At 48.2% G+C, this 25,767-nt stretch overlaps 1 protein-coding gene across 1 annotated transcript in view; it reads right to left on the bottom strand.

The window, feature by feature from the left end:
* Nucleotides 1–25,767, bottom strand: part of LOC147124856 (FRAS1-related extracellular matrix protein 1-like) — an 883,765-nt gene that overhangs the window by 578,762 nt on the left and 279,236 nt on the right. Inside the window, exon 12 of the mRNA XM_085994045.1 lies at nucleotides 15,338–15,428. Coding sequence (XP_085850171.1) covers nucleotides 15,338–15,428 — 91 coding nt within the window. The remainder of the gene's footprint in view (nucleotides 1–15,337; nucleotides 15,429–25,767) is intronic.

Raw genomic sequence — 25,767 nt, 5'->3', positions numbered from 1 at the left:
TTTGGGTGAAGTGTGTCAGTGAGTGAGGTGCAATGTGTTTGGGTGAAGTGTGTCAGTGAGTGTGGTGCAATGTGTTTGGGTGAAGTGTGTCAGTGAGTGTGGTGCAATGTGTTTGGGTGAAGTGTGTCAGTGAGTGTGGTGCAAAGTGTTTGAGTGACGTGTGTCAGTGAGTGTGGTGCAATGTGTTTGGGTGAAGTGTGTCAGTGACTGTGGTGCAATGTGTTTGGGTGATGTGTGTCAGTGAGTGTGGTGCAATGTCTTTGGGTGAAGTGTGTCAGTAAGTGTGGTGCAATGTGTTTGGGTGAAGTGTGTCAGTGAGTGTGGTGCAATGTGTTTGGGTGAAGTGTGTAAGTGAGTGTGGTGCAATGTGCTTGGGTGAAGTGTGTCAGTGAGTGTGGTGCAATGTGTTTGGGTGAAGTGTGTCAGTGAGTGTGGTGCAATGTGTTTGGGTGATGTCTGTGTCAGTGGGTGTAGTGCATCTCTTCTCTTGAAGTGTGTCAGTGAGTGTCGTGCAATGTGTTTGGGTGAAGTGTGTCAGTGAGTGTGGTGCATGTGTTTGGGTGAAGTGTGTCAGTGAGTGTGGTGCAATGTGTTTGGGTGAAGTGTGTCAGTGAGTGTGGTGCAATGTGTTTGGGTGAAGTGTGTCAGTGAGTGTGGTGCAATGTGTTTGGGTGATGTGTGTCAGTGAGCGTGGTGCAATGTCTGGGTGAAGTGTGTCATTAAGTGTGGTGCAATGTGTTTGGGTGAACTGCGTCAGTGAGTGTGGTGCAATGTGTTTGGGTGAAGTATGTCAGTGAGTGTGGTGCAATGTGTTTGGGTGAAGTGTGTCAGTGAGTGTGGTGCAATGTGTTTGGGTGAAGTGTGTCAGTGAGTGTGGTGCAATATGTTTGGGTGATGTGTGTCAGTGAGTGTGGTGCAATGTGTTTGGCTGAAGTGTGTCAGTGAGTGTGGTGCAACGTGTTTGGGTGAAGTGTGTCAGTGAGTGTGGTGCAATGTGTTTGGGTGAAGTGTGTCAGTGAGTGTGGTGCAATGTCTTTGGGTGAAGTGTGTCAGTGAGTGTGGTGCAATGTGTTTGGGTGAAGTGTGTCAGTGAGTGTGGTGCAATGTGTTTGGGTGAAGTGTGTCAGTGAGTGTGGTGCAATGTGTTTGGGTGATGTGTGTCAGTGAGTGTGGTGCAATGTGTTTGGGTGAACTGCGTCAGTGAGTGTGGTGCAATGTGTTTGGGTGAAGTATGTCAGTGAGTGTGGTGCAATGTGTTTGGGTGAAGTGTGTCAGTGAGTGTGGTGCAATGTGTTTGGGTGAAGTGTGTCAGTGAGTGTGGTGCAATGTGTTTGGGTGAAGTGTGTCAGTGAGTGTGGTGCAATATGTTTGGGTGATGTGTGTCAGTGAGTGTGGTGCAATGTGTTTGGCTGAAGTGTGTCAGTGAGTGTGGTGCAATGTGTTAGGTTAAATTATGTCAGTGTGTGTGGTGCAATGTGTTTGGGAGATGTGTGGCAATGAGTGTGGTGCTATGTGTTTGGGTGCTGTGTGTGTCAGTGAGTGTGGTGCAATGTGATTGGGAGATGTGTGTCAATGAGTGTGGTGCTATGTGTTTGGGTGCTGTGTGTGTCAGTGAGTGTGGTGCAATGTGTTTGTGTGACGTGTGTGCCAGTGAGTGTGGTGCAATGTGTTTGGGTGATGTGTGTCAGTGAGTGTGGTGCAATGTGTTTGGGTGAAGTGTGTCATTGAGTGTGGTGCAATGTGTTTGGGTGAAGTGTGTCAGTGAGTGTGGTGCAATGTGTTTGGGTGAAGTGTGTCAGTGAGTGTGGTGCAATGTGTTTGGGTGATGTGTGTCAGTGAGCGTGGTGCAATGTCTGGGTGAAGTGTGTCATTAAGTGTGGTGCAATGTGTTTGGGTGAACTGCGTCAGTGAGTGTGGTGCAATGTGTTTGGGTGAAGTATGTCAGTGAGTGTGGTGCAATGTGTTTGGGTGAAGTGTGTCAGTGAGTGTGGTGCAATGTGTTTGGGTGAAGTGTGTCAGTGAGTGTGGTGCAACGTGTTTGGGTGAAGTGTGTCAGTGAGTGTGGTGCAATGTGTTTGGGTGAAGTGTGTCAGTGAGTGTGGTGCAATGTCTTTGGGTGAAGTGTGTCAGTGAGTGTGGTGCAATGTCTTTGGGTGAAGTGTGTCAGTGAGTGTCGTGCAATGTGTTTGGGTGAAGTGTGTCAGTGAGTGTGGTGCATGTGTTTGGGTGAAGTGTGTCAGTGAGTGTGGTGCAATGTGTTTGGGTGAAGTGTGTCAGTGAGTGTGGTGCAATGTGTTTGGGTGAAGTGTGTCAGTGAGTGTGGTGCAATGTGTTTGGGTGATGTGTGTCAGTGAGCGTGGTGCAATGTCTGGGTGAAGTGTGTCATTAAGTGTGGTGCAATGTGTTTGGGTGAACTGCGTCAGTGAGTGTGGTGCAATGTGTTTGGGTGAAGTATGTCAGTGAGTGTGGTGCAATGTGTTTGGGTGAAGTGTGTCAGTGAGTGTGGTGCAATGTGTTTGGGTGAAGTGTGTCAGTGAGTGTGGTGCAATGTGTTTGGGTGAAGTGTGTCAGTGAGTGTGGTGCAATGTGTTTGGGTGAAGTGTGTCAGTGAGTGTGGTGCAATATGTTTGGGTGATGTGTGTCAGTGAGTGTGGTGCAATGTGTTTGGGTGAACTGCGTCAGTGAGTGTGGTGCAATGTGTTTGGGTGAAGTGTGTCAGTGAGTGTGGTGCAATGTGTTTGGGTGAAGTGTGTCAGTGAGTGTGGTGCAATGTGTTTGGGTGAAGTGTGTCAGTGAGTGTGGTGCAATATGTTTGGGTGATGTGTGTCAGTGAGTGTGGTGCAACGTGTTTGGGTGAAGTGTGTCAGTGAGTGTGGTGCAATGTGTTTGGGTGAAGTGTGTCAGTGAGTGTGGTGCAATATGTTTGGGTGATGTGTGTCAGTGAGTGTGGTGCAACGTGTTTGGGTGAAGTGTGTCAGTGAGTGTGGTGCAATGTGTTTGGGTGAAGTGTGTCAGTGAGTGTGGTGCAATGTGTTAGGTTAAATTATGTCAGTGTGTGTGGTGCAATGTGTTTGGGAGATGTGTGGCAATGAGTGTGGTGCTATGTGTTTGGGTGCTGTGTGTGTCAGTGAGTGTGGTGCAATGTGATTGGGAGATGTGTGTCAATGAGTGTGGTGCTATGTGTTTGGGTGCTGTGTGTGTCAGTGAGTGTGGTGCAATGTGTTTGTGTGACATGTGTGCCAGTGAGTGTGGTGCAATGTGTTTGGGTGATGTGTGTCAGTGAGTGTGGTGCAATGTGTTTGGGTGAAGTGTGTCATTGAGTGTGGTGCAATGTGTTTGGGTGAAGTGTGTCAGTGAGTGTGGTGCAATGTGTTTGGGTGATGTGTGTCAGTGAGTGTGGTGCAATGTGTTTGGGTGATGTGTTTCAGTGAGTGTGGTGCAATGTGTTTGGGTGATGTGTGTGTCAGTGAGTGTGGTGCAATGTGTTTGGGTGAAGTGTGTCAGTGAGTGTGGTGCAATGTGTTTGGGTGATGTGTGTGTCAGTGAGTGTGGTGCAATGTGTTTGGGTGATGTGTGTCAGTGAGTGTGGTGCAATGAGTTTGGTTGATGTGTGTGTCAGTGAGTGTGGTGCAATGTGTTTGGGTGATGTGTGTGTCAGGAGTGTGGTGCAATGTGTTTGGGTGATGTGTGTAAATCAGTGTGGTGCAATGTGTTTGGGTGATGTGTGTGTCAGTGAGTGTGGTGCAATGAGTTTGGGTGATGTGTGTGTCAATGAGTGTGGTGCAATGTGTTTGGGTGATGTGTGTAAATCAGTGTGGTGCAATGTGTTTGGGTGATGTGTGTCAGTGAGTGTGGTGCAGTGTATTTGGGTGATGTGTGTCAGTGAGTGTGGTGTAATGTGTTTGGGTGATGTGTGTCAGTGAGTGTGGTGAAATGTGTTTGGGTGAAGTGTGTCAGTGAATGTGGTGCAATGTGTTTCGGTGAAGTGTGTCAATGAGTGTGGTGCAATGTGTTTGGGTGCTGTGTGTCAATGAGTGTGGTGCAATGTGTTTGGGTGAAGTGTGTCAGTGAGTGTGGTGCAATGTGTTAGGGTGAAGTGTGTCAGAGAGTGTGGTGCAATGTGTTTGGGTGACGTGTGTCAGTGAGTGTGGTGCAATGTGTTTGGGTGAAGTGTGTCAGTGGGTGTGGTGCAATGTGTTTGGGTGACGTGTGTCAGTGAGTGTGGTGCAATGTGTTTGGGTGATGTGTGTGTATCAGTGAGTGTTGTGCAATGTGTTTGAGTGAAGTGTGTCAGTGAGTGTGGTGCAATGTGTTTGGGTGAAGTGTGTCAGTGAGTGTGGTGCTATGTGTTTGGGTGATGTGTGTGTATCAGTGAGTGTTGTGCAATGTGTAATGTATGTACCTTTAAGTGGGGAACTACTTTTTACAGCTCATGTACACTGTAGTACCGGCAGTGACCACACCTGTATATAACGCTGAGTAGTTATCTATACAGATCAGTTGCAGTCTGAGCCACGTTGAGTAAACACCTATTGTACCGTTCTCCGCAGTCTGTGTCTTCTTATACACGGACGTAACATTGGTGACGAGGCAGGTTCGAACCTACCTGCCACTCTGCATCACCTCCCGGGAATTCTTTCCTGGAGATCAGTGGATTGGAGGTCAAGGCCAGAGTCTCGGGCGTCGACCAGGGGCAACCGCCCAGTCATCCAGCAGAGACTCGAGAATTGCTGGGGAGGCTGTCGAGATCCAGGCTTGGCTTTCCAGTCGAGGTGGTCCAGTGAAACGGATTGGCAACAGGTAGTGCGCAGACACTTCCCGGACAGCGGCGGGCTAGAGCCCGACCGAGCGGCACAGCAAAGGGCCGAGCAGCATCGACGGGGGAGAGAGAGAGAAGGCAGAGCGCACAGGGCGCAGCCGATGTTCAGGGGCCGAGCAGCGTCGGAGAGAGGGAAAGAGAGGCATGCAAAACCTACAGGGCGCCGCCATTGCCACGAGACCCGCGGGGAGCGGCGTCGGCAGCAGCGGGGGAGGAAGGAAAGCGCGGGAGACGCCATTTTAAGCCATTGGGAGACGCCATTTTAAACCACACCCAAAATGCCGAAGAGTGGCAGTATCACCGCATTTGACAATGAAGTCGAAGATTGGACTACATATGTCGAACGAATAGAGGTGTACTGCAAGGCAAATGGGGTGTCAGATGACAAGAAAGCTTTGGTATTGTTAAATTTAATGGGTGCAAAGACGTATGGTTTATTACGAAATCCAGTAACCCCAACGAAGCCAATGGAAAAGAGTTTTGAAGACATAGTAACGATACTAAAGGAACATTTAAACCCCACACCGCTGCTGATAGCAGAAAGATTCAAGTTTCACAAACGGAACCAGCATAAGGATGAAAGCAATGCTGATTATTTAACAGAACTGCGCGAACTATCGAAACACTGCCAGTTTGGAGCGGGACTGACAGATGCCTTAAGGGACAAGTTTGTGTGTGGGCTTCAAAGTGAAGGAACCCAGAAACGGCTTTTATCTGAAAAGGACCTTACGCTAGAAAAGGCTTTCAGCATTGCGGCATCATATGAAGCAGCAGCATGGGGCGCTGCAGAGATACAACAGAGACCGCAAGAATATGGCACAAACGAAATGTCATATGGAACAGAGAAGTGCTAACGCTGCGGCAGAACAACACACGACCAGAATGATTGCTGGTTCAAAGACAAAGTGTGCAGACAGTGTGGAAAAGTAGGACACATAGCACGAGTCTACAGGTCGGGAAAGAAAACCAGCAATAAGAAACCTACCAAAGGAAAGTACCAGAAGGTACATAAGATGACGGAGAATAGTTCAGATGAACAAAAGAGTGATAACGACTCTGAAAGCAGGGTACTGAGTTGTCTGAAACTACATAATGTGATCACAACGGAGGATCACCGAACCATTCGGGTCACTCTCAAGATAGCAGGAGTCCAGGTAAAGATGGAATTGGACACAGGATCAGCCCTAACAGTCATAAACCGATGGGACTACAAACGGCTATTCTCACACATACCCTTGAGAGACACAAAAATTATTTTGAAGATGTACACGGGGCAAAAAGTCTACCCCAAAGGAAAAATAAGGGTGACCGTTATATATAACGGTAAGGAAACACCAAAACTAGACCTGTATGTATTGCAAGATGGAGGACCACCATAACTGGGACGTGAATGGATCCGGAAAATACAACTGGATTGGCATTCCATACAGGCACTGACTGTGGCTGACAAAAACAATGACGACGCCACACCTGGGCGACTGTCAAAGATCCTAACTGACGCGAAAGAAGTGTTCCAGCAAGGACTCGGAACACTAAAAGGCATGACAGCGACGATTAAAATTGAAGAAAACGCAAGCCCAAAATGTTTTAAGGCCAGACCGGCACCTTATGCGATCCGCCCAGCCGTCGAAGCAGAGCTGGAGAGTCTGGAACGTTCAGGTGTACTGTCCAAGGTAGACTGGAGCGAGTGGGCTACACCCATCGTCCCTGTGATGAAAAAGTCGTTGAGCAGCACGCCTGGGGAACCAAAGAAGGTTCGCATCTGTGGGGACTTTAAGGTAACAGTGAACCCGGTCCTTCACACCATACAATATCCACTTCCGCGGACTGAAGATATTTTCGCCTCGCTATCTGGAGGGAAATGCTTCACTAAGATTGATCTGGCCCAGGCGTATCTGCAAATGGAGGTACAAGAAGCATCAAAAAAATACCTCACAATCAACACCCATAAAGGTCTCTGCCAATACAACTGGCTGGTATTCGTGGTAGCATCAGCTCCGGCTATTTGGCAGAGGGCAAAGGAACAAGTCCTGCAAGGGATCCCAGGGACCCAGTGTTATTTGGACGACATCCTGGTTACGGGCGAAAATGACAGTGATCAACTTGCCAACCTGGAGCAGGTGCTCACTAGATTGCAGGAATATGGGCTCCGAGCTAACCGCCCCAAATGCGAGTTTTTTAGAAAACGAACCTCGTATTGTGGCCACTTTATCGATAAAGAGGGGTTACATAAGTCCCCAGAGAAGATTGAGGCAGTAGTCAAGGCTCCAGCACCGGAAAATGTGTCACAACTGAGGTCGTTCCTCGGGCTGGTAAACTACTACCATAAGTTCTTGCCAAATTTGTCTACAATACTACACCCACTGAACACCCTACTGCAAACTGGGGTGCTATGGAAGTGGAGTGACGAATGTAGACGAGCTTTCCAGAAGAGCAAAACACTAATCACATCGAAAGAGGTATTGGCCCATTACAACCCAGCATTACCAATTCGGTTGGCATGTGATGCGTCACCCTACGGCATTGGAGTGGTGCTGTCGCACAAATTCTCGGACGGCTCAGAGAGGCCAATAGCCTTTGCGTCACGATCACTAACCTCAGCCGAGCATAACTACGCCCAGATTGACAAGGAGGCCCTCAGCCCAGTGTGGGGAGTGAAAAAGTTCAATCACTATCTGCACGGGCAGAAATTTAGCTTGCTGACTGATCACCAGCCTCTTGTCTCCATTTTTAATACGAAGAAGGGCGTTCCGGAGATGACTGCGCAACGACTACAAAGATGGTCACTTTTTCTAGGGGCGCACCACTATGAGATTGAATATAATGGCACGAAACAGCATGGAAATGCTGATGGGCTATCACGCCTGCCACTGCCTACTGCGGAGGAAGCACCAGCAGTGGATCCTGTCGAAATATTCCATTCGACTATAGTTGAATACCTACCGGTAACTAACGCTTGGATCAAAAAGGAAACCCGAAATGACCCGACACTGTCTCGGGTATATGATTTGACGGTGAAGGGATGGCCAGCACATGGCGACTCACTGTTGCCAGCATTCTCGACAAGGAGAGAACAGCTGTCAGTGTGCCGGGGGATCTTGATGTGTGGATCCCGAGTGGTAATTCCACCCAAGTTAAGGGATAGAGTGCTCAATGAGCTTCATGAGGGTCATCTGGGAGGGGTAAAAATGAAAAGCCTAGCCAGGGCTTATGTGTGGTGGCCGGGAATCGATAAACAAATCGAGGACCTGACCAAGAGCTGCTCAGGATGCCAGAAAGTCCAAAATGCACCACCACAGGCCCCTCTACACCCATGGGAGTGGCCCTCATCTCCATGGCAACGGGTGCATATTGATTTTGCTGGTCCATTCATGGACTCAATGTTTTTAATAGCCGTGGATGCGCACTCAAAATGGCCTGAGGTCATCAAAATGTCCTCCACCACCACGGAGAAAACTATTACAGTCCTACGGACCATTTTTGCCAGGAATGGCTTGCCAGAACAGATTTGCTCCGACAACGGACCACAGTTTGTGTCCGAAGAGTTCTGGAGGTTCTTGAAAAAGAATGGGGTAAGGCATTACACATCCGCCCCGTATCATCCAGCCACAAATGGATTGGCTGAGAGGTTCGTACAAACCTTTAAGAAGGCAATAAAGGCTATGTACAATGACAACATTCCGCTGCAGCACAAGGTGGACAATTTCCTGTTCGCCTACAGGAATGCGACACATGCAGTCACCAACCAGGCCCCAGCCATGATGTTCTTTAACCGAAGGTTGAGATCTCGCCTGGATTTGCTCAGACCAAACATACGAAGAGATGTTGAGAGTAAGCAATTCCAGCACATCCATGAGAAGCCAACAAGGAGCTTCAATGTAGGGCAACCAGTCTTGGCCCGCGACTATCGAGCAGAAAAATGGCAGCCAGGAACGATATGCACACGGCAGGGCCCACTAATGTACACAGTGGACGTTGGGGAGAGCATCATGAGGCGCCATGCTGACCAGATCCTAGAGTCACAGGAACAAGTCAACCCCATGCCTCACCCATACGTACCTGGTGATGAACCCGACGTACAGGTAGCATCTACCCCAGAAACAGTAGCATCGGAAGCTGATGAACCAACCGACGACAGGGGGCCAGAATCGCCTCCGCACCAAGAGCAAGACACTCGGGAAAGGCGCTATCCAGAAAGGATCAGGAAGCCTCCCCAAAGACTGAATTTATAAATAGACTATTTTCAGCTAATGTTCCATGTTAAAAGTGTTAATTGTAATTAGTTTGATATTTAATTGTTAAATGAGTGTTATGGTACTGTTAATCTAAAAGGGGAGGAATTGTAATGTATGTACCTTTAAGGGGGGGAACTACTTTTTACAGCTCAAGTATACTGTAGTACCGGCAGTGACCACACCTGTATATAACGCTGAGTAGTAATCTGTACAGATCAGTTGCAGTCTGAGCCACGTTGAGTAAACACCTATTGTACCGTTCTCCGCAGTCTGTGTCTTATACACGGACGTAACACAATGGGGCAGTAATTCGGGTCAGTGGCTTGCCGCGCGTGCAAGTCCCCAATAAGCACTTACCTGATGCGCCTGCCGTTCACCTCCAGGGACGCCTGGAATTCCAATTTGAAACAGAAGAATCCCGGGCAGCGTTTGACGTCACGCCGCCCAGGAGTGCAGCCAGCGCGAAGCCTGGAGCGCGCTGTGCCAGTGAGACACGCCCCTTAAGGTCTCATTGTAGTAGGACACGCCCCCAATCTCTCCAAGCAGCTGCAGAGGACTTTGTAGTTACATAGCTGCAGGGAAAGTAAGTTATCTGCTATTTTATGAATGTTTAGTGAACTTTTATAAAATTTTAAAAACATTTACATTATTTTGAAGAATCTGAAGTAGTTTTAAACAGAATTAAAGCAATTTAAAGACTTTTAAAAGCCCTAAAAGAATGTTTTTTATTCCATTTATTTATTTAGCAATGTCGTCGTCATACGTGTCTTCACACTGTTCCCTTTGGGGAACTGTATGAAGTGGTGGAAGGATTTATGGCCGTGATTAACGCTCATTCCGTGACCGTAACCATCTTTGAACCAGCCATTAGGGTGGTTAGTCCTATGGCGGGAGGGTTTTATGGGCTTCCACAAGCTATACAAGGAGGGGGGGCCACCCACACCCACGGACGCAAATATCCCGCTGGATGTCAATCCAGAATTTAGAGCCGGAGCTCCGACTCCACTTGCCGGGACTGTGTGGAGCGGGGTTCGAAACCCTACCCCGTCTGGCCCAGCGGCGGGGATCCTACCGCTACGCCAAAGGCCCAATCCGATTAGCAACGTGAAATGGCTGGAATGAGCACAATTCACAGCATTAAAAGAAGTCACAATTGAACTGATGATGACCTCAGCAATCTCCTCAACGAGGTGGAGGCGCAGCGCCTGCTCATCATTGGTAATGAGAAGTCAAAGGCGCCGCAAAAAGGACAGATGATAGCTTGGTCTTTCAAGTGGCAGCATAGGGCTCCAGTCACGGGGAGGTAAAAGGCGCAGGAAATGTATGGGTGCCACCTTTTGCGCGGAGTGGGCCTTTTGCGTAGCGGTAAGCATCCCCGTCGCTGGGCCAGAAGGAGTAGGGTTTCGAACCCTGCTCCAGACAGTCCCGGCAAGTGGAGTCGGAGCTCCAACTATAAATTCTGGGTGGACATCCAGCGGGATACTTGCGTCCGCGGGTGTGGGTGGCCCCCCCCCTCAGATGGGTTGTGGGAGCCCGTAAAACCCTCACGCCATAGGACTAACCACCCTAATGGCTGGTATGAAGATGGTTATGGTCACGGAAGGAGTGTTAACGTGGCCAGAAATCCTTCCACCACTTCATGCAGTTCCCAAAAGGGAACAGTGTGAGGATACATATGACGATGACCTCTTGCGCAATGCACCTCCTTGGACCCTCAGTCGCAGATGCGAGGGGGCAAATCGTGCAATTGTTAAATTTTTCATTTTATTGACATGTAAAATGTTGGCCCAGTAATTCCCTTCCAAACGTGCGAGTACGGTCGGTGTACTTACGCGTCTGGCCCGAGGAAATGCCGGTTTTCAGCATGCACAGCGCATGCGGGGAAAACCGGCATTTCCTGTCCTCTGAACGAAGGGGTTCAGAGGCAGAATACGTGCGACTGTACAGGCAGCGCGTGCGCAGTAAAATTCGCCGCTTTCATTCATGCTTTCAGTGAGGTCAAGTCCTTACAACTTACACATGAAAAAAGCATGAGTACAGTTGCTCCAGAGGTTGCGGAGGAAGATATTTCTTATCGTGGAGCTTCTGAAAGGCAATATTTTTGTTTGGGAAAGGGAGGAAAGTTATTTTAAGAAATGCTGAGGTAAATTTTAAGGTTTATTTTTGTTTTTTAAAATGGGTTTTCAGTACTGTAGGTAGAAGGATCAATTGTGGCTATGTGAATTGAATTTGCTGTGTTTATTAAATGTAAAAATGACTCCAACATTTTTAAGAAAGAAACTTTTCATCAGTAATATATGTCTGTATATATTCCTTTACTTATGTGTATGAATGTATGTATTTAATTATGACTTTCAGTGAAAGTAACTTATTGGAAAATCATAATTAAAAACATACATTCATACACATAAGTAAAGGAATATAAAACATACATACATATACGTAAAGGAATATATGCGGACATACATACATAATTACTTATTACTGATGAAAAGTTTCTTTCTTAAAAGTGTTGGAAATGTTACATTACTCATTATCGAACACTCATTTTCACATTCAATTCACACAGCCACAATTGCTCCTTCTACCTACTGTACTGAAAACCCGTTTAAAAAAAAAAATTTAAACTTTAAAACTTACCTCAGCATTTCTTAAAATAACTTTCCTCCCTTTCCCAAACAAAAATATTGCCTTTCAGAAGCTCCACGATAAAATATATCTTCCTCCGCAGCCTTGAGCAACTTTACACATGCTTTTTTCAAGCGTAACTTGTAAGGACTTACCCTCACTGAATCCATGAATGAAATCGACGAAGTTCACTGCGCAAGCACTGCCTGTGCAGTCGCACGCGCTGTGCCTCTGAACCCCTTCGTTCAGAGGACTGGAAATGCCGGTTTTCTCCGCATGCGCTGTGCATGCTGAACGCCGGCATTTCCTCCGGCCAGGCGCGTGAGTACTCCGACCGTACTCACGCGTTCAGAGAGGAATTACTGGGCCAATGCGTTTGATTGATGTGTGTGTAAGTGAGTGTGGTGCAATGTGTTTGGGTGAGTTGTGCGTCAGTGAGTGTGCTGCAACGTGTTTGGGTGATGTGTGTCAGTGAGTGTGGTGCAATGTTTTTGGGTGATGTCTGTCAGTGAGTGTGGTGCAATGTGTTGGGTGACATGTGTGTCAGTGTGTGTGGTGCAATGTGTTCGGGTGAAGTGTGTCAGTGAGTGTGGTGCAATGTGTTAGGGTGATGTGTGTGTGTCAGTGAGTGTGGTGCAATGTGTATGGGTGTCGTATGTCAGTGAGTGTGGTACAATGTGTTTGGGGGCTGTGTGTGTCATTAAGTGTGGTGCAATGTGTTTGGGAGACGTGTGTCAGTGAGTGTGGGGCAATGTGTTTGGGTGATGTGTGTGTCAGTGAATGTGGTGCAATGTGTTTGGGTGATGCATGTGTCAGTGAGTGTGTTGCAATGTGTTTGGGTGAAGTGTGTGTCAGTGAGTGTGGTGCAATGGGTTTGGGTGAAGTGTGTCAGTGAGTGTGGTGCAATGTGTTTGGGTGAAGTGTGTCAGTGAGTGTGGTGCAATGTGTTTGGGTGAAGTGTGTCAGTGAGTGTGGAGCAATGTGTTTGGGTGACGTGTCTCAGTGAGTGTGGTGCAATGTGTTTGGGTGATGTGTGTCAGTGAGTGTGGTGCAATCTGTTTGTGTGACGTGGCTGTCATGGTTGAATAGCTGGTAACATGTCCAAGCTGTGAGATGTAGGTGTCGGGCTTGCAGAGTGCTAAGTGGGTGAGGATGTGGTGAAGCTATGAATGTTAGGTATGAGCATTTTCAGTTTCTGTTTCAGATTTCCAGTAGCTGCCGTATTTTGCTTTTGTGTTGTTGTAGTAATGTGAGATATGAGTTGTGATTGATATAGATTGTTGATAGGTGAGTAATGGGGGTGTGGTGCATTGAGCAGTGGCTGGGGCTAGTGGTGCAGTTTGTGAGATTTGGCATTTGAAGATGCATTCACTGACTTTGCCCACTCGTCTGAGGTCACTGAACATCTTGCGGGACTGGATACTCGGGGCTTGACTCCTGGCATTCACTGCCATGGCTATCTGCTCCCACTGCCTTCTGCGCCTGTGTCTGGAGGGACTCCTGACCCCTTCCTTTCCACCTCCTCCACCAAGGTCTCCAGTGCAGCATCAGAAAACTTTGGAGCCCACTCTCTCCCATGTTGTGCCATTCCTCACTGCCCACTCTCTCCCATGTTGTGCCATTCCTCACTGTTTCCCAGGTCAGGTTCACTTCCTGAATAACTGCCAGCACCTGCACTACCACAATGCACCTCCCCTTTAAGAGGTGCAGGCTAGCTTTAAGCAGTGCAGCCTAGCTTTAACTGGTGCTAGCAAGTACGATTTTGGGCCTGCTGCCGATGCATGCAGCCAGTCAACAGTACGGTTAGCGCTGTCTGCACGCTGAAGCCATTGAAATGAGCAGGCAGCAAGAAATTGGCATGTTGCCTGCATTACATTGAACGGGCGCGGGTTAATCGCGCATCGCTATCTCTGCGCTCATTTTCAGAGGTGTCGAATATCGCAACACCTCATCTCATAACCCCTCAATTTCTCTTCATTATCTACAGAGCTGAAGTCAAGAGGATGGAATGTTCACCTCTTGCTTGGAAGGGTGCAGCTCCAACAACATTCAAGAAGCTCGACACAATCCACTTGAATAGCACTCCTGCCACGAGAGTCAATATCCACAGATGCACTTTGGCTGCTGTCTGTATTATCTATAGGATGCACTGCAGCAACTCACCAAGCTTACTTCAACAGCCCCTCCTAGTCCCCTCAGCATTGAGAACAGCAATGTCATAGAAATCCCATGACCTGCAAGTTCTCCCCCAAGTCATACAATGTTCTAACTTTGAATAGAACTTGCAGCCTCATGACATTCTAAAGCACTTTGGTGGAGGAGGTGGAAAGGAGGGGGTCAGGAGCCATCCAGACACAGGCGCAGAAGGCAGTGGGAGCAGATAGCCATGGCAGTGAATGCCAGGAGTCAAGCCCCGAGTATCCAGTCCCGCAAGATGTTCAGTGACCTCAGCCAATTAAGTGTCTTTGAAGTGCCATCACTTTTGGAAAGTAGCAATTTGCATACAGCAAGATCCCACATGAAGTAAGAGAGAGAGTTAATGAGGGTAATGTGGTTGATGTTGTGTACATGAACTTTTGAAAGGCGTTTAATAAAATACCACATAATAGACATGTTAGCAACATTGAAACAGTGGGATTAAAGGGACAGTGGCTGCATGGATACAAAATTGGCTAAAGGGACAGAAAGCAGAGAGCAATGGTGAGCGGTTGTTTCTCAGACTGGAGGGAAGTATAGCGTGGCGTCCCCTAATGGTTGGTGTTGGGACCACTGCTCTTTTTGATATATATTAATAACCTTGGATATACAGGGCACAATTTAAACATTTCCAGACAACACGAAAGTTGGAACTGTAGTAAACAGTGAGGAGGATAGTAGCAGATTTCAGGAGGATATAGACAGACTGGTGAAATGGGCAGAAACAAGGCAGATGGAATTTAATGCAGAGAAGTGTGAAGTGATTGGTTTTATTGAAAGAATGAGGAAAGGCAATATGAACTAAATGGTACAATTTTAAAGGGGGTGCAGGAACAGAGAGACCTGGGGGTGTGCGTACACTAATCTTTGAAGGTGGCAGGACAAGTTGAGAAGGCTGTGAAAAACACAGAGCATTCCAAGTACTAACCACTCGTTGATAAAAATGTTTCTTCCTGTTACATCGGGTACTTTTGGCCAATCAATGAGGAAATATTTTTTCACGCAGCGAGTTGTTGTGATCTGGAATGCCCTGCCTGAAAGGGCGCTGGAAGCATATTCAATAATTACTGTCAAAATATAATTGGATAAATACTTGAAGGGGGAAATTTGCAGGGCAATGGGGAAAGAGCAGAGGAGTGGACTAATTGGATAGCTCTACCAAAGAGCCAGCACAGGCACGATGGGCTGAATGGCCTCCTTCTGTGCTGCATCATTCTATGATTCTATCATTCTGCATGGATTATACGATACTCTTGTTGAAGACCAACAATTAGTCTTTTGAATGATTCAATGCTGTTTTTCACAGAACTACTTGCAATAAACTGTTGTACCATGGGATCAATTGACACACTGGTCTGAATGGCTACATGGACAAGCTGGGTGGATTGAATAGTTCTTCTGGCTCCCACCCTTTAATGCTCCTAGCTTACTGGTTTTGAGAGTAATAAATTTTAAATACCTGTGTGAATGATCTCAGCATCGGGACACTGGACTCTTTAATCAGCTTCTTCATGCTGTCTGTTAGAAACAGTTTCCCAGCATCAGACAGGCTCAACAGAGAAGGAGAGACACAATTAGACCTCAAGAGCTTCCAGCATTGGAACTTTATACATCATCATTCGACAATAGTCAGGCACACAATTTGATTCTTTTTACACAAACAACAAATGCTGTTTCTCCCAAAAGCAGAACTAGAGGGGATAAAGAGTTGCAACTCTCTCTTAAAGTTGCACAGCCAACATTGCCAACATCATTTTCATTTCAGCATCGACCAGAAACTCAACTGGAGTAACCACATAAATGCCGTGGTTATTAGAACAGGTCAGAGGCTGGGTATTCTGCAGTGAGTGGTTCACCTCGTGACTCCCCAAAGCCTCTCCGCCATCTATATGGCACAAGACAGGAGTGTTTTGGAATGCTGTCCACTTGCCTGGATGGGTGCAGTATAGGAACACCATCACCTCCAAGTTCCCTTCCAAGTCACACGCCATCCTGACTTGGAAATATATCACTGTTCCTTCATCGTCACTGGGTCAAAATCCTGGAACTCCCTCCCTAACAGCACTGTGGGAATACCTTCACCACACGGACTGCAGCGGTTCAAGAAGGCCGCTCACCACCACCTTCTCAAGGGCAACTAGGGATGGGCAATAAATGCCAGCTTTGCCAGCAAAGCCCAAATTACAATAATCATTTTTTTTTTTAATTCCCAATTGCAGATTAACACAACCTCTGAGATAGTGCAGAGTTTGTGTTCAGACCCTGAAGTAAAGATCAGGGGCTAGAAATTCATTATAGCCAAGAAATGGGCAGTGTTTAGACTAAATATTGTTAAGTAGCGCCACCTGAAAATCATCGAGAATGCACACAAAATTCGTGCTCACGCCTCATTAATATTGCAGTCAGGACTCTGGTCTATAATCCCAAGCTCATTGGCATTATACTGAAAAGATGGACCAATATCGGGTGTAGTCTAAATGCAAGACTAGATGCAGGAAGGATGCATGTCTCACCCGCAGGCACCAGCTCAAATACTGGAACTACGCGTTCTTTAGAGGCTTGTATAGTAGCCACAAGCTTTTTTCATTACTTATAGGGGAGGTTCATTGATGCTGCAGCGCCTCATTCTCAGCATTGTTGGGTGCACAGCTGCCTCAACAATCCTAACAAGAAGAAGGACAAGGAGAAGGACAAGGAGAAGGACCAGTTACCAACAAATCCTGAAGGTGGCTCTTCGCCCCAGGGACAGAGCCCGTAGGTACTCCGATGAAGCTCTGGAAGCATTGGTTTTCGCAGTCAAGAGGAGGCGGGCGGTCCTGTACCCATCAACTGGCAGGAGGCCCTCACCACAAGTGTCCCATACCATGTGGAGGGAGGTAGTGCAGCATGTCACTGGCAGCACTGTGGTCCCCAGGACCCACACCCAGTGCAGGAAGAAATTTAACGACCTCACACGGGTGGTCAGGGTGAGTGAATGCTTCAACAAATGCTACATACCACCATCTGTACCAAAATCTTCACACACTGCTCAATACATCACACCCCCAGCACTCACACACCAACAATCTCTACCTACCAACACTCACGCCCACATTGCACAAAATGACAGCTATTCAACTATGGCAGGCACATCACCCAAACACATTGCTCCACATTCGCTCACACACTTTCCTTTCTCTTGCAGGCCAAGGTGGTTCACAACTGGAGGGAGCAGGAGCGCACAGGCAGGGGCCAAGCCCACCTTGAACAGCTGAGCCAGCTGGAGAGTCGAGTGCTGGAGATCATTGAGTGCCAGGTTGTGGGCAACATGGCCATTGGTGATGTTGACCCCCTTGGGCACAACAACTGTATGTTCATCCCTACTCCTTCTTCTCACATCCCACTTCCCCCTCACCACACAAGCATTTTGCACTTTGCAGCTAATCATGCTGTATGCATGCGTTCTCCCTCCCTGCCCCCCTTCCCTCACTTTAAACCCACCCTTGTGCCTTTCTGCTTTCAGATAATCAGTAAACACCAGAGCAGCCTGTCCCTGAGAGCACCACAGAAAGCGAGGGGGGATAAGAGGAGGAGCAAGAACACATCGCGTCACTGCATGACTCACCCGCAGGCACCAGCTCAGATACTGGCACTACGCGTTCTTTAGAGGCTGGTATAGTAGCGGGATCTGCACAGGGTGAGGCACCGGACACAAGGGGGCTGCAGCAAGGCCAGGGGGAAAGGGTAGCTCGGAGGCCAGCTCCCCGGAGGGCGAGTTTGCACGCGAGTTCTGCTGAAAAGGACTCAGATGAGGTCCTTGTTGGGGAGGCGTTTAGAAGAAGGGTGATGGGCGTGCACACGGAGATGATAGGTGCAATGGCAAGGCTGCCAGGGAGCCTCTCGGCAATGCTAAGGAGCGTGGAGGAGTCCGCCTCCAACATTGCACAAGGATCTGCACAAACCATGGAGCCCATCATTTCCAGTCTGCAAAGGATGGTAGACTCCCAGAGAGACCGTGGCGACCCAGACCTGATGGTGTGCATGATAGAAACATAGAAGATAAGAGCAGGAGTAGGCCATTCGGCCCCTCGAGCATATTCCACCATTTAATTAGATCATGGTTGATCATCCAAATTCAGTACCCTGTCCCTGCTTTCTCCCCATATCCCTTGATCCCTTTAGCCTTAAGAAATATATCTAACTCCTTCTTGAATGTATTTAATAAACTGGCCTCAACTGCCTTCTGTGGTAGAGAATTCCCCTTAACATCAAGAAAACCAAGGAAATCATTGTGGACTTCAGGAAGTCTAAAGGCGGAAGTCACACCCCCATCCACATCTATGGGGCTGTGGTGGAAAGGGTGGACAGCTTTAAGTTCCTCAGAGTCCACATCACAGAAGACCTCTCCTGGTCCCTCAATACCTCCTCTTTGGTGAAGAAGGCCCAGCAGCGCCTATATTTCCTAAGGAGGCTGAAGGGATGTAACCTGTCACCCCTGATCCTCTCTAACCTTTACCGCTGCACAATAGAGAGCATCCTGACGATCTGTATCACAGTATGGTATGGCAGCTGTAGCTACTATGACCGGAAAGCCCTGCAGCGGGTAGTCAAAACTGCCCAACGCATTACCGGCACCCGGCTACCGACCACAGAGAACATCTACCAGAAACGTTGTTTACGGAGGTCACTGACCATCATCAAAGACCCTACCCACCCCAGCCACAGTCTGTTCGCCCCCCTGCCATCTGGGAGACGCTACAGATGCATTCGCACCCGAACGACCAGATTTAGGAACAGCTTCTTTCCCAGGGCTGTCATCCTACTGAACTCCACAAATAAACTCTAAAGCCTGCACATCTGCCAATGCACTTTATTATGTTTATGTTTATGTATTACAAGTCAAATGAATGTTGAATGTTAAATGTCTTAATCTAAATGTACACTCTCGGGAGCCGCAAGCCTACATTTCGTTGTACTGCACTTGTGCACTAACAATGACAATAAAGTTGATTATTATTATTATTATTAGGTTCACCACTCTCTGGGTGAAAAAATTCCTCCTCATCTCAGTCCTAAATGGCTTACCCCTTATCCTTAGACTGTGACCCCTGGTTCTGGACTCCCGCGCCATCGGGAACATCCTTCCTGCATCTAGTCTGACTAGTCCTATTAGAATTATATAAGTGAGGAGGAGCCCGGCTTAAAAACCGGCGACCAGCGAGGCCAGAGACCACTCGGAGCAGGGAGGAGCAGCGAGGAGGAGCCCGGCTTAAAAACCAGCGACCAGCGAGGCCAGAGACCACTCGGAGCAGGGAGGAGCAGCGAGGAGGAGCCCGGCTTAAAAACCAGCGACCAGCGAGGCCCGAGACCACTCGGAGCAGCCCGGCTTAAAAACCGGCGACCAGCGAGGCCAGAGACCACTCAGAGCAGGGAGGAGCAGCGAGGAGGAGCCCGGCTTAAAAACTGGTGACCAGCGAGGCCAGAGACCACTCGGAGCAGGGAGGAGCAGCGAGGAGGAGCCCGGCTTAAAAACCGGCGACCAGCGAGGCCAGAGACCACTCGGAGCAGGGAGGAGCAGCGAGGAGGAGCCCGGCTTAAAAACCGGCGACCAGCGAGGCCAGAGACCACTCGGAGCAGGGAGGAGTAGCCCGGCTTAAAAACCGGCGACCAGCGAGGCCAGAGACCACTCAGAGCAGGGAGGAGCAGCGAGGAGGAGCCCGGCTTAAAAACCGGCGACCAGCGAGGCCAGAGACCACTCGGAGCAGGGAGGAGCAGCGAGGAGGAGCCCAGCTTAAAAACCGGCGACCAGCGAGGCCAGAGACCACTCGGAGCAGGGAGGAGCAGCGAGGAGGAGCCCGGCTTAAAAACCGGCGACCAGCGAGGCCAGAGACCACTCGGAGCAGGGAGGAGCAGCGAGGAGAAGCCCGGCTTAAAAACCGGCGACCAGCGAGGCCAGAGACCACTCGGAGCAGCGAGGAGGAGCCCGGCTTAAAAACCGGCGACCAGCGAGGCATACCAACTCAGCAGCGGGGAGAGAGGTAAAAAGTAATCAGAGTGTGACGTCACCAGGGAGCAGGTAAGTGATTGGTTGGTGAGTATTTCTCTTTTTTAAACTTTAACTCTGTAGTTTATAGTTACTAGGGTCTTTTCTGGTATGGCAGGGACTGTTGGTAGACTATACAAGCACCTTAGAGATATATTTAATTGGTGATAGTAAATTAATTTAAAGTAATTAAAGGGAAGGTCATGCCAGGAGAGCCCAGCCCCGTGATATGCTCCTCTTGCTCTATGTGGGAATTCAGGGACACTGCCGGTGCCCCTGATGATCACGTGTGCGAGAGATGCATCCATCTGCAGCTACTAGCAGACCGCATTGAGGCACTGGAGCTGCGGGTGGATGGGTTGTTGAGCATTCACGATGCTGAGAGGGTCGTGGATAACACGTTTAGTGAGTTGGTCACACCGCAGGGTAGGGCTGCACAGGAAGAAAGGAAATGGGTGACCACCAGGCGGAGCAATAGAAGCAGGCAGGAAGTGCAGGAGACCCCTGTGACCATTCCCCTCTCAAACAAGTATACCGCTTTGGATACTGTTGAGGGGGATGACTCACCAGGGGAAGGCAGCAGCAGCCAACTTCCTGGCACTGGGGGTGCTCCTGCTGCCCAGGAAGGGAGGAAAAAGAGTGGGAGAGCAATAGTGGTCGGGGATTCTATAGTAAGGGGAACAGATAGGCGTTTCTGTGGCCGTAGACGTGAATCCAGGATGGTTTGTTGCCTCCCTGGTGCCAGGGTCAAGGATGTCACTGAGCGGCTGCAGGGCATTCTGGAGGGGGAGGGTGAACAGCCAGAGGTCGTGGTCCACATTGGTACCAACGACATAGGTAAAAAGAGGGATGAGGTCCTGCAGCAAGAATTTAAGGAGCTAGGTGGAAGATTAAAGAGCAGGACCTCAAAGGTTGTAATCCCTGGATTACTCCCGATGCCACGTGCTAGTGAGTATAGGAATAGGAAGATAGAACAGAAGAATGCGTGGCTAAAGGGATGGTGCAGGAGGGAGGGCTTTAGTTTCCTGGATCACTGGGTCTGCTTCTGGGAAAGGTGGGACTTGTACAAGTCGGACGGTTTACACCTGAACCAGAGGGGGACCAATATCCTTGCGGGAAGGTTTGCTAGCACTGTTGGGGGGGGTTTAAACTAACTTGGCAGGGGGATGGGATACAGAGTGGAACTATAGTAGGGGGTGATTTGCAGCCAAATACGGAGGGAAAAACAAGTCAGCTGGGAAGGCAGAGCAAATATATGAAGGCAAAAGGGAATATGGCAAGGCTGGAAGGCATTTATTTTAATGCAAGGAGTCTTGCAAATAAGGTGGATGAACTGAAGTTGTTGCTGAACACATGGGAGTACGATATTGTTGCTATCACGGAGACATGGTTGAGGGAGGGTCAGGACTGGCAGCTCAATATTCCGGGGTATAGAATCTTCAGGTGAGACAGAGGGGGGTGTAAAAGGGGAGGGGGTGTTGCAATATTAATTAAGGAATCAATTACTGCTGTAAGGAGGGATGATATATTAGCGGGTTCCTCTAATGAGGCCATATGGGTAGAACTTAAAAACAAAAAGGGGGCAAGCACTTTGCTGGGAGTGTACTATAGGCCCCCAAACAGTCAGGGGGAGATAGAGGAACAGATATGTAGGCAAATCTCAGGGAAGTGCGAAAATAATAGGGTAATAATAGTGGGGGATTTCAACTTCCCCAATATTAATTGGGATAGTCAGAGTGTGAAAGGCTTAGAGGGTGCAGAATTCTTAAAGTGCATCCAGGAGAGCTTTTTGAGCCAACATGTAGAAAGACCTACAAGAGAGGGGGCGGTACTGGACCTAATTCTAGGGAATGTAGCCGGGCAAGTGGTGGAAGTGTCAGTAGGAGAGCATTTTGGCGACAGTGACCATAATTCGGTGAGATTTAAGGTGGTCATGGAAAAAGACAAAGACGGCCCGAAAATAAGGGTTCTAAATTGGGGAAAGGCCGATTTTAATATGATAAGGCAGGATCTGGCCAAAGTGGACTGGGAGCAGCTACTTATAGGAAAATCCACATCAAAGCAGTGGGAGACTTTCAGAAGGGAAATAGAGAGAGTACAACGCCGACATGTTCCTGTAAAGGTCAAGGGTGGGACCAACAAGCAAAGGGAACCTTGGATGACAAGGGATATACAAAAATGCATTAGGAAAAAAAGGGGGGCTTTTGGCAGTTACAAAAGACTAAAGACGGAGGAAGACCTAGAGGAGTATAAAAAGTGCAGGGGCATACTTAAAAAAGAAATTAGGAGGGCGAGGAGGGGCCATGAAATAACACTGGCGAGCAAAATAAAGGAAAATCCTAAGATGTTTTATAAGTATATTAAGGGCAAGAGGATAACCAGGGAAAGGGTAGGGCCCATTAGGGACCAAAGTGGCAATCTGTATGTAGAGCCAGATGATGTAGGCGGGGTTTTAAATGAATATTTTGCATCTGTGTTCACTATGGAGAAAGACGATGTAGACATAGAAATCGGGCAAGGGGACTGTGACATACTTGAACATATTAGCATCGAGAGGGAGGAGGTACTAGCGGTTTTAGCAGGCCAAAAAGTGGATAAATCCCCAGGCCCGGATGAGATGTATCCCAGGCTGTTGTGTGAGGCAAAGGAGGAGATTGCAGGGGCTCTGACACAAATTTTCAAAACCTCTCTGGCCACAGGGGATGTACCAGAGGACTGGAGAACAGCTAACGTAGTACCATTATTCAAGAAGGGTAGCAGGGATAAACCAGGGAATTACAGGTCAGTGAGCCTAACATCTGTGGTAGGGAAATTATTGGAAAAAATTCTGAGGGACAAAATTAATCTCCACTTGGAGAGGCAAGGATTAATCGGGGAGTCAGCATGGCTTTGTCAAGGGTAAATCATGTCTGACCAATCTGATTGAATTTTTCGAGTGGGTGACTAGGTGTGTGGATGAGGGAAATGCTGTGGATGTGGTTTACATGGATTTCAGTAAAGCTTTTGACAAAGTCCCGCATAGGAGACTGGTCAAGAAGGTAAGAGCCCATGGGATCCAGGGTGCCTTGGCGCATTGGATCCTAAACTGGCTGAGTGGCAGGAGGCAGAGGGTGATGGTCAAAGGTTGCTTTTGTGACTGGAAGCCTGTGTCCAGTGGGATACCTCAGGGATCGGTGCTGGGACCCTTGCTGTTTGTGATCTACATAAATGATTTGGATGAGAATGTAAAAGGTATGATCAGTAAGTTTGCAGATGACACGAAAATTGGTGGGGTGGTAAATTGCGAGGAGGAAAGCCTCAGGCTACAGGACGATATAAACGGGTTGGTCAGATGGGCAAAAAAGTGGCAAATGGAATTTAACCCTGAAAAGTGCGAGGTGATGCATTTTGGACGGACAAATAAGGCAAGGGAATACACAATGAGTGGTAGGACCCTAGGAAGTACAGAGGGTCAGAGGGACCTTGGTGTACATGTACATAGATCCCTGAAGGCAGCGGAACAGGTAGATAAGGCGGTTAAAAAGGCATATGGGATACTTGCCTTCATTAGCCGAGGCATAGAATATAAGAGAAGGGAGATTATGATGGAGCTGTACAAAACGCTGGTGAGGCCACAGCTGGAGTACTGTGTGCAGTTCTGGTCGCCTCACTATAGGAAGGATGTGATTGCTTTGGAGAGGGTGCAGAGAAGATTCACCAGGATGTTACCTGGGATGGAGCGCCTCAGCTGTGAAGAAAGACTAAACAGGCTGGGGTTGTTTTCCTTGGAGCAAAGAAGGCTGAGGGGGGACCAGATTGAGGTGTACAAAATGATGAGGGGCATAGCTAGGGTAGATAAAGAGAAACTTTTCCCCTTAGTAGGGGGGTCAATAACAAGGGGGCATAGATTCAAGGTAAATGGCAGGAGGTTTCGAGGGGATTTGAGGAGGAACTTTTTCACCCAGAGGGTGGTTGGAATCTGGAACTCACTGCCTGAAAGGGTGGTAGAGGCAGAAACCCTCATAACATTCAAGAAGCATTTGGATGAGCACTTGAAATGCCATTGCATACAAGGCTATGGACCAAATGCTGGAAAATGGGATTAGACTGGACAGGGATTGATGGTCAGCGCAGACACGATGGGCCGAAGGGCCTCTTTCTGTGCTGTATAACTCTATGACTCTAAGTTTCAATGAGATCCCCTCTCATTCTTCTAAACTCTAGGAAATATAAGCCTAATCGACCCAATCTCTCTTCATATGTCATTCCTGCCATCCCAGGTATCAGTCTGGTGAATCTTTGCTGCACTCCCTCCATGGCAAGAACATCCTTCCTCAGATAAGGTGACCAAAATTGCACACAATACTCAAAGTGTGGTATCACCAAGGCCCTGTACAACTGCAGCAAGACATCCTTGCTCCTGTACTCGAATCCTCTCGCTATGAAGGCCAACATACCATTTGCCTTCTTAACTGCCTGCTGCACCTGCATGCTTACCTTCAGCGACTGGTACACAAGGACACCCAGGTCTCGTTGCACTTCCCCTTTTCCCAATCTATTGCCGTTCAGATAATAATCTGTCTTCCTGTTTTTGCCACCAAAGTGGATAACGTCGCATTTATCCACATTATACTGCATCTGCCCAATCACCCAACCTGTCCAAATCATACTGAAGTTTCTCTGCATCCTCCTCACAGCACACACGCCCACCCAGCTTTGTGTCATCTGCAAACTTGGAGATATTACATCTAGTTCCCTCATCGAGATCATTAATATATATTGTGAATAGCTGGGGGCCTAGCACAGATCCTTACGGTACCCCACCAGTCACTGCCTGCCACTCAGAAAAAGACCCGTTTATTCTAACCAGTTCTCTATCCAAATCAGTACCTTACCCCAATCCCATGTGCTTTAACTTTGCACGTCAATCTCTTATGCAGGACCTTATCGAAAGCCTTCTGAAAGTCCAAATACACCACATCCTCTGGTTCTCTCTTATCTATTCTACCAGTTACATCCTCAAAAAATTCCAGTAGATTAGTCAAGCATGATTTACCTTTTGTAAATCCATGTTGACTTTGTCCGATCCTGTCACTGTTTTCCAAGTGCTCTGCTATTACATCTTTTACAATAACTCTAGCACTTTCCCCACTACCGATGTCAGGCTTACTGGTCTATAATTACCCGTTTTCTCTCTACCACCTTTTTTAAATAGTGGGGTTACATTAGCTACCATCCAATCCATGGGAACTGTTCCAGAGTCTATAGAATTTTGGAAGATGACCAGCAATGCATCTACTATTTCTAGGGCCACTTCCTCAAGTACCCTAGGATATAGATTATCAGGCCCTGGGGATTTATCAACCTTCAATCCCATCAATTTCCCTAACACCATTTCCCTACAAATACTTCTTCTTATCGTGTCTACACACTGTTCCCTTTGGGGAACAGTATGAAGTAGTGGAAGGATTTCTGGCCGCGTTAAACGCTCCTCCCGTGACCGTAAACATCTTCATACCAGCCATTAGGGTGGTTAGTCCTATGGCGGGAGGGTTTTGCAGGCTCCCACAACCCATACGAGGGGGGGGGGCCACCCACACCCACGGACGCAAGTATCCCGCTGGATGTCAACCCAGAATTTAGCGCTGGAGCTCCGACTCTACTTGCCGGGACTGTCTGGAGCGGGTTTCGAAACCCTACACCTTCTGGCCCAGCGGCGGGGATGCTTACTGCTACGCCAAAGGCCCACTCCCCTACAAATACTGATTTCATTCAATTCCTCCATCTCATTAGACCCTATGGCCTAGAATTTCGGTTGGCTTTGCGCCCAGTTTTCGCCCAAAGAGGGTTTTTGCGCCACTTGCTAAACTTCCCCCGATATTCAGCGG

The sequence above is a fragment of the Somniosus microcephalus genome, chromosome 1 (genome assembly GCF_052327205.1).
Source record: "Somniosus microcephalus isolate GS21.2 chromosome 1, FLI_Smic_1.0, whole genome shotgun sequence".
Classification (NCBI taxonomy): Eukaryota; Metazoa; Chordata; class Chondrichthyes; order Squaliformes; family Somniosidae; genus Somniosus; species Somniosus microcephalus.
This window is presented reverse-complemented; position numbering and strand designations above follow the sequence as displayed.